The 15,897-nt window shown below is 39.3% G+C and overlaps 1 protein-coding gene across 1 annotated transcript in view; it reads left to right on the top strand.

The window, feature by feature from the left end:
• Positions 1–9,683, top strand: part of PTH2R (parathyroid hormone 2 receptor) — an 83,767-nt gene extending 74,084 nt beyond the window's left edge. The window contains exons 10-13 of the mRNA XM_043445165.1: positions 2,175–2,269; positions 5,509–5,647; positions 7,153–7,194; positions 8,489–9,683. Of these exons, the coding sequence (XP_043301100.1) occupies positions 2,175–2,269; positions 5,509–5,647; positions 7,153–7,194; positions 8,489–8,884 (672 nt within the window). The 3' untranslated portion in view covers positions 8,885–9,683. The remainder of the gene's footprint in view (positions 1–2,174; positions 2,270–5,508; positions 5,648–7,152; positions 7,195–8,488) is intronic.
• Positions 9,684–15,897: the final 6,214 nt, after the last annotated feature.

Raw genomic sequence — 15,897 nt, 5'->3', positions numbered from 1 at the left:
ATATCACTAATTATTAGGGAAATGCAAATCAAAACCACAGTGAGGTATCATTCCATGTCCATTAGAATGGCTATTATGAGAAATAAAAATGAGAAATAAGAAATGTTGGAGAGAACGTGGAGAATGTGAATTGGTGTAGCTACTATGGAAACAGTATTGAGATTCCTTAGAAAATTAAGAATAGCACTATCATATACAATCCAGTTTTTCCACTTCTGGCTATTTACTCAAAGAATGCAAAGACATTAATTCAAAAAGATATATGCACCGCTATAGTCCTAGCAGCATTTTTTCACAATAGTCAAGATATGGAAACAGCCCAGGTGCTCATTGATAGATAAATAGACATAGAAGACGTGATATCTATATATATATATTTATCTATACACACACTCAGGCACACAGAGTGGAATATGATTCAGCTATAAAAGGTGAAATCTTGCCATTTGTGACACAGATGGACCTTGAGGATATTACACCAACCAAAATAAGTCAGACAGAGAAAGACAAATATTTTATGATTTCACTTATATGTGGGATATAGAAAGAAAAAAAACACCCCCTCAAACAAAGTAAATGAGCAAACCAAACTAAATAAAACCAAACACTTAGATACAGAGTGTTTACCAGAGAGGAAGGGGGTGAGGAGGGCGAAATGGGTAAAGGCGAAGGATGGAAAATGACTTTTGGTGTTAAACATGCTGTAGTATATACCGAAATTGAAATATAACGTGGTGTACATGAAACTTATGTATTGTTATAAACTAATGTTACCTCAGTAAGTTAAAAAATTCAATTTAATTAAAAAATAAAAATAATGGTTAAGAATTCCACATTACAGACTCATATAGATCTGGTTCAAATTCCAGCTGATAGCTGGGTAGTCTAGGTTAAATCAGCTAACCTCCTTGAGCTAGAGTTTCTTTATACATAATAAATATGCCTGTCTCATATTTATGTGACCATTTAAACTAGAGAGAGTGTTCAATACTTAGTGGCTCTTATTAACCTGAAGACATCCGTATTCCACAAGTTCACAGCACAGCTCTGTCCTTTCTCTAGGATATGGGGCTCAAGACCCCCAATTCTCGTGGGAAACTGTGAAACTGGTGAGAGTTGCCTATGGAGCAGTCAGTGGTAGGATGGCAAAAATGGTGGTGGGGATTAAGGGCTGATGCAGATGATAAACTCAACTGGGTAATGGGGCACATGAATCACCCAATAACCAAAATTCTCCAAATTCCAGAAAGGACTAAAGACTCTTCAGGATAAGTTATCCCAGGATGCAGAGTTGATAGGTCCTCCCTTTGAGCTGTTACTCTGGCATTAACACAAATCCACTCTTGGTAACCCACATTTCCATTATTCCTAAGTACTGGTACTTCCTGGACTATGGATGTCTCCTTGAATAAAGGGACCCAAGGGGTTTGGGCTTCCACCTCTTTATGAACCCTGACCTGGATATCTTGTCTTCTTCTTCATTTTGGACCTGTTCACTAATCCTTGAGGTCCTTGGACATAAAATGTCCAATATCTTTTCCTCACTCCCTCCTTTTTATTTAATTTTAAAAAATATTTATTTATTTATTCATTTATTTTACCTGCTCCTTTTTAAAGCCAGGACTTGATTGTCTCTGGTGGTGCTCATATCTCAATTTAATTGCCAACACTGGGACCTTTTCTTATCTTATTCAGCATCTTACCTGGCTTTTTTTCCCCCCCTTAACCTTGTATATACTTCACCCAGTGCTTTTCATACATCGTAAAAGAGACAGCATCCCCAAAGCAACCCTATTATTCTCCCTAAAATAGATATAGAAACAGGTAATTCATTTCGAAAAGGCAGTCAGTTACATTTATGTAGTAATTATTATCCTTTAACCTGTCTGCCACAGAACTTCATCTGAACTTTGGCCTGGAAATCCCCCATGGACTCTGGCAGGTTATCCTCTGGTATTTCTGATTTCTAGTGTTGCTGAAATTTTCTCTGTGTTTTCATGAGGGCAAATAAGAATCACTATCTTTCTAATATCTTATCTGAGGTTTCCTCATCCACATTTACAGAAATCAGTCATTTTTAGTCTTTGAATACAAAGAAGTTCAATTTATGTAAATTTTTGGAAACAACTTGAAGACTAAGTTATAATTCTTTGTAATATTATCTTCTTTTTCAGCTGAATTTTATCCTGTTTCTGAATACCGTTAGAGTTCTGGCTACTAAAATCTGGGAGACCAATGTGGTTGGGCATGACACGAGAAAACAATACAGGTAATTCCAGGACAGACATCCATAAGAGAAAATATTTTGGTTACTATTTAGACTAAAGGACAGGTATCAATTGATCTGAAATGTCTCTAAGAGACTAAATTGTGAACATGTATTTTTGCTTGGTTTAATTGTGCTATTTATCAGAAAAATATATATATTTTAGAAAAATATAAATAACAACAAACCTTCCCATTATGCTTAAATTCTAAGTATATTTTTAAAAATATGTTCTTAGCAATTGGGATTTTACAATAAACTTTGTAACCAGGGCTTACCTGGTGGTTCAGTGGTAAAGAATCCACCTGCCAAGCAGGAGATGCAGGTTCTCTCCTTGGGTCAAGAAGATCACCTGAAGAGGGAAATGGCAACCCACTCCAATATTCTTGCCTGGGAAATCCCATGGACAGAGGAGCCTGGTGGGCTACAGTCCAGGAGGTCACAAAAAGTCAGACAGGGCTTAGCGATGGAGCACACACACACAACAAAAATCAAGAAAGTATATTAGCTATATCGGTTCCGGTCTGCCCATCAAATTGTGTCTGTTGTGTGCTCAGTCATGTCTGACTCTTTGCGACCCCATGGCCTGTAGCCCATCAGGCTTCTCTGTCCATGGGATTTTCTCAGGCAAGAATACTGGAGTGGGTTGCTGTATCCTTCTCTAGGGGATCTTCCTGACCCAGGGACTGAACTTGCATTTCCTGCTTCTTCTACACTGGGAGGCAGATTCTTTACCACTGTGCCACCTGAGAAGCCTTCCCATCAAGTTGGCACCTCCCAAATAATTGATTTTTAAGAAATTTCAAATATGCTAATTGGAGGAGGTCTATTATTCAGTCTTTGTTGGAAAAAAGGACAAATTAAGTATTTATGAATATGAAAGTGTTAGTCACTCAGTTGTATCTTACTTTTTGTGACCCCTTGGGCTATAACCCACCAGGCTACTCTGTCCATGGGATTCTTCAGGCAAGAGTACTGGAGTGCGTTGCCATTTCCTTCTCCAGGAGTTCTTCCTGACCCGGGGACCAAACTTGGGTTTCCCACACTGCAGGCAGATTTTTTACTTTCTGAGCCACCAGGAATATCCTAAGTATTTATAATCATTATCAAACTATTTTAAGACTATGTCTGTTTCTCCCAATGATCATTTCAGAGGTTCTAAATCATTTTGGAATTGGCTTTTAGGCAACTGAACATATACACCCACTAGTCAGGAGCATGTGGATTAGTTTTTGCAATCCCCAAACAAGAATCTATTTCTTTCTGCCTCATGTTGTCATGAAATGCTATCTCAGACACAGAAAGGAAGAAATCATAGCCAGTGTTTCCATCTTCTCTCACAAACATTCTCTAAGTCCTCTGTGGAATCATCCCCCCATACCATGTAGAAAGCATTTGCTGTCAGGCAGAAAACACTACAGGTACAGATGGACCGAGGTCTAGAATAGATGCACAGTATGAACGAATGATCAGCTGCTAGCTCCAGTTATTTTCAGTATGGTGCAAGAGGTAGTACTATAAATTGTGGCTAAGCATTTACAGTAAAGGGTCCATGCTATACTAGTATAGCTTGTCTCATGTCACATCCCATTGGTGAAGACAAAGGTCAAAGGATGATAGAAATGGAAAAATGTAAATAACCTTTCAATCTTCATAAAATGAAAAAGTGCACTGGTGTTTGAAAGCTGCTTATTTCTCTAGTTCTGAATAAAAGCTACTATTTCCTTTATTTCTGAATGATGTGAAATTATACTTTCAGTAGAAAGTTGCCCAAGAGACTTGAAAAACTCTGGTGAGAACAAAGAGTGGATTATCTTTGAAACTAGCTTACTTCCAAAAAGAAAAAATAAGTAGGGAAAGAAAGAAAGGAAAGAAGGAAGGACGAAAGAAAGGAAGGAAGAACACTGAAGGAAAGACTAGTGAGGGAAGGAAGAAGGTTACAATCCTTTGAGATTTTTTTAGTTAGTTCAGTCGCTCAGTTCTGTCCAACTCTTTGCGACCCCATGGATTGCAGCATGCCAGGCCTCCCTGTCCATCACCAACTCCCGGAGTTTACTCAAACTCATGTCCATTGAGTCGGTGATGCCATCCAACCATCTCATCCTCTGCCGTCCCCTTCCCCTCCTGCCTTCAATCTTTCCCAGCATCAGGATCTTTTCCAGTGAGTCAGTTCTTCCCATCAGGTAGCCAATGTATTGGAGTTTCAGCTTCAGCATCAGTCCTTCCAATGAATATTCAGGACTGATTTCCTTTAGGATTGACTTTACTTTGAGATTACTGGGGTTTTAAATGATTCTTAGAGAAAGAGGTATATTTCTTAGAGAAAGAGCCACTTCTTACATCTAAAATGTTGAAGCTGAAGATTTAGGACATAAAAAAAAAGCGACTTTACAATTTTATGAAAATAGTATCCTTTAAGCAAAAAGAGTAGAAATGAGATTAGAAAGATTTTGGGGATAATTGTGGTTTTCCCTGATGGCTCAGATGGTAAAGAAATCTGCCTACAAAGCAGGAGAACCGGGTTCAGTCCCTGGGTCAGGAAGACCCTCTGAAGAAGGAAATGGCAACCCACTCCAGTATTCTTGCCTGGAAAATTCCATGGACAGAGGAACCTGGCAGACTACAGTCCATGGGGTTGCAAAGAGTCAGACATGACTGGTCAACTTTCACTTCTTTCAGGGGATAGTAATCACCGGAAGTGAGAATAAACTGCCTGATTTAGAACAGAAGTGACAGGAAGAAGAGGGAGGCAGGGAAAAACTAGCAGAAGTAGTGGGTCAAAGATGGGGAAATCTGTCCCTGTTAGCTCTGCTAAGCTTTATTTTTTCCAGAAAGCTGTGTCTACAGAGGGCTTCCCCAGTGCTCAGTGGTAAAGAATCCTCCTGCAATGCAGGAAATGTGGGTTTGATCCCTGGGTCAGGAATATCCCCTGGAGGAGGAAATGGCAACCCACTCCAGTACTCTTTCCTGGAGAATCCCATGGACAGAGGAGCCTGGCTGGCTACAGCCCATAAAGTCTCCAAGAGTTGGACATGACTGAAGCAACTTAGCACACACATGTCTACAGAAAAGTGAAGATGTGAAGTCACTCAGTCGTGTCCAACTCTCTGCGACCACATGGACTATCCAGCCCATGGAATTCTCCAGGCCAGAATGCTGGAGTGGGTTGCCATTTCCTTCTCCAATGTCTACAGAAGGGCACTCTATACTGACTAATTAAAAGACTTGCCATTCTCTTCCAGGAAACTCGCCAAATCCACACTGGTGCTGGTGATGGTCTTTGGTGTACATTACATCGTGTTCGTGTGTCTGCCGCATTCCTTTGCGGGGCTGGGGTGGGAGATTCGGATGCACTGTGAGCTCTTTTTCAACTCCTTTCAGGTAGAGAGTGCCATCTAGTAATGTGATTCCTATATTTTGCCCTCCTCTCCACCCCCAGCTCCTCCAACACCCTCCGACGCTACCAAATTGCAAGCTCATGTCTTTGACTCTTCTCTGGGTGGTGACCCACCCGTCTCCCAGGGGCCAGGAAAGGGGCTATGTTCTGGCACCTGTGCTTTTCTACCCTGCGGAGGTCAGGTTAACCCCTTACCGCAGCAGGAGCATGGGCTGTGAGACAGGAAAGCATATTGCTGTAACATATGTGACACCTTTGGAGCAGGAATCTGTGTGTGTGTATGGAAAGTCAATGAAACAAAAGACAGGATAGGCAGGCGAGAGGGAAAAAGGGAAGGGGAGACAAGAAAGAGGAAGAGGTTGCTTCCATACAGTTGATCTCAGTAGAAAACACGATAGCATCATCCCTCATACGGACTACACACGTCTCCTAACTCTTCTTCCTGCTACTCATTTGCTGCCACCTCCTGCCTTCAAGCTAGTCTTCATAGAATAGTCTGAAGACTCTTAAAGATAAATCTGACCATGTCACTTATCAGCTGGACATATCCAGAGGCTTCGCATTGCAGTCAGAATGAAATCCAAACAGTGTTACCTTGTGTGCACAGCCCTACGTTGCAGGGATCCTGCCTGGCTGTGACCTCACCTCACACCATGTTCCCCGCTGCCCACTAAGTCTGAGCCACACTAGCTCATCCACGGTTTCTGTTCCTCAGGTTCACTTCTGCCTCAGGGGCTTGTACTTGCTGTTTTCTCTGCCTGGAATGCTCTTCCCTCTAATATTCATATGGCCTGGCTTCTTCTCACTCAAATCAGCTTAAATGTCACCCTCTCAGAGAGGTCTTCATCGAGCTCCCCCTCTGATAGATCTTCTCCACTCTTCTCTTCCAACACCACTTGTTTTGCCTGAATAGTCTTTATCTCATCATTTTACGATTTTCTCCTGTGGCTATTTGTTTATATTTTATTCATCTGTATTCTCTTCCAGAATATAAGCTGTAAGGAGAACAGGGACCTTATCTATTTTGATTAAATTGTTTATCTCTGTAAAACTGAGCATTTCACAGTGTGTAAAGTCAACAAATATTTTTGAATGAATGGGAAAAAAAAGTTTGTGTTTTCACTATAATATACCCTATGCCTATAGTTGCCAACATTCACGGTGTATAAATTTCACTTACCAGCTAGGGCATGTTCTGTGATTCTGAGTGGCAAACATGAAATTAACATGATAAAAATCAGTTATTCATGTATCCTGGAGTATTTTATTTATTTACTTGGTTAATTTGACACCAAGGAAAGATCTCAGACAAATTTCATATATATTTAAGGATTTGGAAATATTAGGAGAGAATAACTTGTATAATTTTCTGGAGGAATCATTTTAAAAAAGCTGTTTTTCAACATATGCATTTTGACACAAGATGCTTTAGTGCTATGATCTTCATAATTAAAATTAATTAATTAAAACATTCTATTTTCTCCTCCAGGGTTTCTTTGTGTCTATCATCTACTGCTATTGCAATGGAGAGGTAAGTTTGAAGGAACCCCAGACCCCCTGTAGGTCTAACTCTGAGTATAAATGGCTATCACAATATGACCTGAATCTCTTTAGAATCCCCAGGGCTTAAAAAAAAAAAAAAGAATCCCCAGGGCTTACAGGAAAGAATGGGCAGGGAGAAAGGATATATTTTCATCATAAATTATTTTGAGAAAGCAAGAATTGATGTAAATAAGCCAAGGTCTTCCTCTTCCAGCACTTTTCAATGTCAATTCAGTTGCAAACCTTGATGTCAGAAACCCAATTTGTTAGAATGCAAATTGATACTTGGAAGGACAGTGAACATCATATTCCAGTCAGTGCTTCAACTTACATTTAATTTCAAGTTCTATAAGAAAATCAAATATAACTCTCTGGGAATAACCCATTAGAACATTGTGACATTTTTTAAACTACCAGATGGTGATGGGATAATTTCAGTTCATTTACAAGTTGCCTGGAGAGAAAGAATGGTGCTAATCTTCTAGGTGACATCAGCTTATCAGGTTTCCACTGCTTCCCATGGAACTTTCAAAAAGCTCCCTTCTGGAAGGTTGCAGTAGCAGAACTGAATTTTCAGCAGCAAGAATGGAAATGAGAGCCCTACCCTGCTAAGAATGCCCTTGCAGTGCCCACTTTTCATAGTCCAGTCCTCTTCCCGTTCCTCTCCTTCAGTATGCTTGTGCAGAGCGATAGGGTTACAGTTCCATTTACAGATGAGCAGCCTCCATGCCCTTCCACAGCCTCAGCAGGCACTGTGTATCCACATTTCTCCTCCAACCCAGACCCCTCTTTTTCCTTTCCCATGAGTCACACATTTATAGTGGCTGTATTTCAACTTCTATTAAAGCACTAACCTTGGACAAATCCTTTTGCCTCTCTCTAAGCCTGTTTGCTCATCTCCAGTAATAACACCTCTCAGGAAGAGATTGAGAGAGAATACACAGTTGACTCTTGAACAACACAGGTTTGAACTGCATAGGTCTACTTATACATTTTCACTATATATGCACTACCGTACCACACCATCTTGGGTTGGTTGACTCCACCCATGTGAAACTCCAGATATAGGCTAACTGAGAATTCACAGGGGATTTTTCAGCTGCAGGTGTTGGGCACCCCTAATCCCTGCATTGTTGAAGTGTCAACTGTATATATAAAGTCCCTGGTACACAGTGGAAATTTAGTGATTATTACTATCAGTGAAGTCAGGGCACACATCCATCCAATAAGGCTGCAGGGCCTCTGAAGGTTTTTGATGCATGAAATGGTCCTTGTGTGTTTAGGTTCAGTCTGAGGTGAAGAAGTTGTGGAGTCGGTGGAGTCTCTCCGTGGACTGGAAAAGGACGCCCCCGTGCGGCGGCCACAGATACGGCTCCGTGCTCACCACGTTGACGCACAGCACCAGCAGCCAGTCGCAGATGGCGGCCAGCACGCGCATGGTGCTCATCTCAGGCAAAGCCTCCAAGAAGGCCAGCCGACAGCCCGACAGCCTTGTGACTTTACCTGGCTACGTCTGGAGTAACTCGGAGCAGGACTGCCTACCACAACTTGGTCTCCATGAAGAGTCCAAGGAAAGTGGCGGGAGGCAGGGAGATGAGATTCTAATGGAGTCTTCCAGACCATTAGAATTTAATACGGGCCTGGAAGGAAGAAAAGGAAAAACCGAGGATGATCTGTGAATCCATATCTGTGGCTTTGAAGAGCTGGTTCCTCTGGTTGTGTCAGAGGAACTTGGCCTGCATCCCGCTGCTTAGCCCCAGAGCTGAGCGGTCAGGGCTCCAGTGTTCACAGCCCATTTTCAGGCTCCATGAATTGGCTCCTGTAAATACTAAAGCCACAAAAGGAGCAAGTCAGTGGAGCATTTTATTACTTTATTTTGGCATCAAATTCTTTTCTGAATTAATGTGCAGTACTTGCTCTGTGATGTTCATTTTTCTGCTCCTTTTGGGTAGAGAAACATTTCAGTTGCTTGGTTCTAGTTTTCTCTTGTAAATATCACTCTAAATATGATAGAGATCATTTGGTATGTGACATTTTCCTTTAAACAAATCAGTATTCTTTTTTCCACTTTAAGGGACTTCTATCATTCCATTCATTTTGTCTGTGCATAGGAACAATTAGGGTCTAAAAATGTACATTGAAAGATTAAAGATCGCAGAACAAGTACACACTAGAAGATGTCTGGATTTTGTTAAAATAATAAATGTGTGAGAAACTTGTTTCATTCTAGGAAAAAGGGAAATTAGTCAAAAAAGAATATTGCACATATTCCTCTTTTTGAATGTCCCCTCTGTGACCAGCCAAATCTCAAGTCTTCACTCTCTTGTAAACCTTAACACAAGGTTTTCTTGGTCAGTGAGCTTATGTATGCAAACAGATTTTGTTTGTAATCATTTATAGTGATGGTCACACTGAATTTATTATTTTTTCTTTGTTCTATTACTGTATTCCAAATGGCATGTGGGATAAATTAAAGTTTGTTTTAAAAATACATTTTGAGTCACTTTTTAATATGTTCTCTTAGCATCTAACTTTGTTTCTAGGAATCAAATGTCCCTTCTTCAGATCTACAGAGATCAGCATGTAGCCCAGAACTTCACTGAGCTTGACAAGTCAGTATATTGTAGCAGTGAAATATTTATTGTGTGCATGTTGGGTACACATATCCTGCTAGGTTTTTACACACATTAACTTGTTTAACCCTCACCACAAAGTTTATGGAGTAAGTCTTATTGCTGTCTCCTTTTTACAAATGACTGTGACTCATGGAGGTAGATTGACTTGCCCAAAGTCACACAACTAGTGATTGAGAGAACATGGTTTCAGACCCAGATCTACTGACTTTAAGCATCTTTTTCTGTCCCTGTTGACCACCTGCATATCTTCTTTGGGGAAATGTCTGTTTAGGTCCTCTGCCCCCCCCCCCCCTTTTTGACTGATTATTTATTTTCTGATACTGAGCTGTCTGAGCTATATTTTGGAAATTAATCCCTCGCTGGTCAAATCCTTCACAAATATTTTTCCCCATTCTGTAGGTTGTCTTTTTGCTATGGTTGTCTGTGCTGTGCAAAACTTTCATGTTTGATCAGGTCCAATTTGTTTGTTTTTGTTTCTACTGCTCTAGGAGAAATATCAAGAGAAAAAAAATTGTTGTGATTTTTGTCAGAGTGTCCTGCCTATGCCTTCCTCTAGGAGTTTAATATTATCTGGATTCACACTAAGTCTTTAATCCATTTTGAGTTTATTTTGTGTAATAGTGTTAGAGAATGTTCTGGTTTCATTCTTTTATGTGTAGCTGTCCCGTCTTCCCAGCACCACTTATTAAAGAGACTGTCTTTTCTCCATTGTACATTCTTGTCTTGTCATGGATTAACTAACCATAAGTATGTGGGTTTATTTCTTGGATTACTATCATATTCCATTGATCTATGTGTCTGTTTTTGTATGAGTTCTATACTGTTTTGATTATTGTAGCTTTGTAGTATAGTCTGAAGTCAGGGATTATGATTCCTCCAGTTCTGTTCTTTCTCAAGATTGTTTTGTCTATTTGGGGTCTTTTGTGTCTCTATACAAATTTAAAGTTTTTCTGTTCCTGTTCTGTGAAAAATACTATTGGTAATTTGATACGGATTGCATTGAATCTGCAGATTTTCTTGGGTCATATAGTCATTAGAACTCACTTTCTTACCAGCAGTTATTTTTATAATTATAAATATTTATACAGTTGAGTTTATTAAAAGACATTCTCATCATTTCTAGTTATTACGTATTTTGGTCCATGAGTTGGATTTCAGTCTTTTTCTCTCTTTAGGCCTGTTCTGTCTGTGTCCTCCACTCTTGAACCCTTTCCCTGAGACAAATAGAGAAGCAATTTCCCCCCAGGAAGTTCAATTCTGAATGGATGGACAGTTTAGAAATAACATATACAAAGAATTATATATATACACTGGCTTTGTTTTAGGTACTAAGCTCAGTATTTTCAGTATATTTTATCATATAGTCTTCATTACACACTGTGATGCAGTTATCACCATCTCAAAAATGTTGTGATAATCAGAAATAAAACAGTTTGCTCGAAATTACAGTGGCTGAGCCAAGATTTGAACCCAGTTCAGTTTAACTCTAAAATTCCTGATTATTCTCTCACCCATGTGACACTTTTAAATTTTCTTTATCAAGAGCCTAGTGGTATGCCAAGTCAATGAGGAAATAAAAAGTAATTATTAATAGTTCCAACTATTTTAATGGTAGAATTACCAATAATCAAGGACAAGTAAAAAAGAAATAATAGCATGACAATAGTTTTTGATAAAAGCATTAAAAAATTATTTACTTATTTAATTTAATTTTGGCTGTGCTGGGTCTTCATTGCTGCATGGGCTTTTCTCTAGTTGTGAAGAGCAGGGGCTACTCTCTAGTTGTGGTCCATGGGCTTCTTATTGTGGGGGCTTCTCTTGTTGCAGAGCATGGACTCCAGGGTGCTTGGGCTTCAGTAGTAGTTGTAGTTCTCTAGAGCACAGGCTCAATAGTTGTGGCTCACGGGCTTAGTTGCTCCAAGGCATGTGGGATATTCTTGGACCAGGGATCAAACCAATGTCTTCTGCATTGGCAGGTGGATTCTCTACTACTGAGCCACCAGGGAAGCCCCAAACATTTTTATTAACCAGTGTATCATGACTATCAAAATGAAAAATAACTTTTCAGTTTATGCTCTTTTTAAAATTTCACCCAAGATATCTAACTCAAGTTTATAAAGATCTAAATCCCGTTTTTTTTTTTTTTTTTTTTTTAAGAATGTACATATACCTTACTGACAGTTGGTAGGTAAAGGAGTATTTTGTTAACATTTTTATTTGATGTATAGTAAATGTGGTCATGTTTTCATTGTGAATAGTAAGGGGGGATAAAAAAAGAAAAGATCATAAAATTAAAGGCAGAAATGTGGATGAGTTTCTTTAAAAGCATTGACTCCTAAGGAATCTGGTCATTCTTTACCAGTTAATATGTAGTGCACCAATCTTTTCATATGATCTGGTTCTTAGTTACTTATTTTACAAATGAAATCACAGTTTTCTAACAGAGGAAGTCTGCAAATTGTGTTTTCTTTCAAATTCTTCAATCCTGGAGAAATAATAGGTGCTCTTTTTATAAAGTAGTATTATTATAAAGTATTAAGTGCAACATCAATGACTTACATCTATTAGAGGTAACGTAGTTTCAGTAAATATGTAGAGGAGAATCTGCATCCCATGATGTATTTCATTTCTGAACAAAGTATTTTTAAACATAGGGAACATTACTTTTCTATTTGACACATAGATTTCCAAGCCGTTATATAAGTGTTGTTATTCTGTGTATACAGGTAAAATGTCTTGATAATCTCTAAATCCTGTTCTTAGGCTGCCTTAGGAGACTGGAAAATTTGCCTATCTCTTGTTGCAGAAATGGCTTTGAAAAACTTTGTCTTTAGATTACTCATCTTTACGGCACTCAAAGATAACTTTTATGTGGGGTTTTCATTTTTTCACTGATAAAATGGTTGTCTGAGGAGGCCTTAGAATAGCTGAGAAAAGAAAAGACACAAAAGGCAAAGGAGAAAAAGAAAGATATGTCCATTTGAATGCAGAGTTCCAAAGAATAGCCAGGAGAGATAAGAAAGCCTTCCTCAGTGATCAGTGCAAAGAAATAGAGGAAAACAATAGAATGGGAAAGACTAGCGATCTCTTCAAGAAAATTAGAGATACCAAGGGAACATTTCATGCAAAGATGGGCTCAATAAAGGACAGAAATGGTATGGACCTAACAGAAGCAGAAGATATTAAGAAGAGGTGGCAAGAATACACAGAAGAACTGTACAAAAAAGATCTTCATGACCCAGATAATCACAATGGTGTGATCACTCACCTAGAGCCAGACATGCTGTAATGTGAAGTCAAGTGGGCCTTAGGAAGCATCACTATGAACAAAGCTAGTGGAGGTGATAGAATTCCAGTTGAACTATTTCAAATTCTAAAAGATGATGCTATTAAAGTGCTGTACTCAATATGCCAACAAATTTGGAAAACTCAGCAGTGGCCACAAGACTGGAAAAGGTCAGTTTTCCTTCCAATCCCAAAGAAAGGCGATGCCAAAGAATGTTCAAACTACCACACAATTGCACTCATCTCACACGCTAGCAAAGTAATGCTCAAAATTCTCCAACTACGCTTCAACAGGACATGAACCATGAACTTCCAGATGTTCAAGCTAGATTTAGAAAAGGCAGAGGAACCAGAGATCAAATTGCCAACATCTGCTGGGTCATCGAAAAAGCAAGAGAGTGCCAGAAAAACATCTACTTCTGCTTTATTGACTACTTCAAAGCCTCTGTGGATCACAATAAACTGTGAAAAATTCTTAAAGAGATGGGTATACCGGATCACCTTACCTGCCTCTTGAGAAATCTGTATGCAGGTCAAGAAGTAACAGTTAGAACTGGACATGGAACAACAGACTGGTTCCAAATTGGGAAAGGAGTATGTCAAGGCTGTATATTGTCACCCTGCTTATTTAACTTATATGCAGAGTACATCATGAGAAATGCTGGGCTGGATGAAGCACAAACTGGAATCAAGATTGCCAGGAGAAATGTCAATAATGTCAGATATGGAGATGATACCACCCTTATGGCAGAAAGCAAAGAAACATTGAAGAGCCTCTTAATGAAAGTGAAAGAGGAGAGTGAAAATTTTGGCTTAAAACTCAACATTCAGAAAACTAAGATCATGGCATCTGGTCCCATCATTTCAGGGCAAATAGACAGTGAAACAATGGAAACAGTGAGAGACTTTATTTTTTTGGGCTCCATAATCACTGAAGATGATGACTGCAGCCATGAAATTAAAAGACGCTTACTTCTTGGAAGGAAAGTTATGACCAACCTAGGCAGCATATTAAAAAATAGTTTAAAATATTAAAAAATAGCATATTAAAAATAGACAGCATATTAAAAAATTACTTTGCTAACAAAGGTCTGTTTAGTCAAAGCCATGGTTTTTCCAGTAGTCATGTATGGATGTGAGAGTTGGACTATAAAGAAAGCTGAGCACTGAAGAACTGATGCTTTTGAACTGTGGTGTTGGAGAAGACTCTTGAGAGTCCCTTGGACTGCAAGGAGATCCAAGTTGTCCATCCTAAAGGAGATTGCTTCTGGGTGTTCATTGGAAGGACTGATGTTGAAGCTGAAACTTCAATACTTTGGCCACCTGATGCGAAGAGCTGACTCATTGGAAAAGACCCTGATGCTGGGAAAGATTGAGGGCAGGAGGAGAAGGGGGCGACAGAAGATGAGATGGTTGGATGGCATCACCGACTCGATGGACATGAATTCGAGTAAGCTGCAGGAGTTGGTAATGGACAGGGAAGCCTGGTGTAATGCAGTCAATGGGGTCACAAAGAGTTGGACGAGACTGTTCGACTGAACTGAACTGAACTGAAAAGTCACTCAGAGCAATGGAAGTATCTATAATTGGTACAGAGCCAAGCAAAATGGTAAACGTCCTTCTCTCTCACCTACTCTTAATTTAATGATGTTAGTATTTAAATTCAACCCCCAACTTAGACCCTTAAACCACATTTCATTTGGGGAGCTTATGTGGCTCATTTAGTTAATGATTAAAATTGCTAAATAGGAAAACATTTCATAAATGAAGCTCTGAGTTTGTGTAACATTTTCTTTTCACCATTTTAGCATATACAGCAGATTCCTAATGACCAAGGGCTTTTCCAAAGTCTGACTTTGACCTCCTCAGAGCCTGGCAACAGAGATCAGTGCCTCAGAAAAATGCCAACCTGAGCAGGCAAGAGTCAGGCACCCCCAATTCAGCTTAATTGAGGGGCCATGGAGGCACCCCCAATTCCATCCCAACTGGCAACCAGAACATCTAATGTTTTCAAAACCAGTGTAATGTGAAAAGAATGCTTCAACAATTCTTTAAAATAAAAAATGGTAATGTATGATTTAATCTTGCTGGATCTTGTTTTGGGGTCTGACTATGGGCAGAATAAACCAAGAAAATTTTCACAGGCTATTTTCACACACTAAGAAAAGGACTCCTTAAAATAGGACTCCTTAAAGAAGTGCTATTTCCCTGAAAATTTTCATTTTGCCTCAATTTAGTCATGAGAGAACAGACAAACCTCGGTTGGGGATATTTTACAGCATATTTGGCTAGTGCTTCTCAAGACTGTCAAGGTCAGGAAAAGAGAACAGACCAAGGAAACTGTCATGATCAGCGGGGACAGAGAGACAGGGCAACTAAATGCAAGGTGTCAACCCTGAACAGGATCATGGAACAGAAAGAAGAGATTAATGTCAAAACTGGTAAAATCCAAACAAAGTCTGGAGTTTTGTTACTAGTAAATGTTCCAGTGTTAGTGCCTGAGGTTTGACAAGTGTACAATGGTAATATAAAGTGTTAACAAAGAGGGAAACCCAGTGTGAGGTGAGGTGTGTACTGGAACTCTGTACTTATTTTTGCAACGTTTCTATAAATACAAAACCATTTGAAAAGAAAAGTCTTTAAAAAATTCTCGTGTTAGCAAGTTAGGAATAAATGTAAGAGATCAGTATAAACACCATAGTCTAATTTCCATTAAATTTTTAAATATAAGTTGACATATAACAAAAATCACACACCAGGATCCTTTGGCT

Source organism: Cervus canadensis, chromosome 24 (assembly GCF_019320065.1).
Source record: "Cervus canadensis isolate Bull #8, Minnesota chromosome 24, ASM1932006v1, whole genome shotgun sequence".
NCBI classification, from domain to species: domain Eukaryota; kingdom Metazoa; phylum Chordata; class Mammalia; order Artiodactyla; family Cervidae; genus Cervus; species Cervus canadensis.
This window is presented reverse-complemented; position numbering and strand designations above follow the sequence as displayed.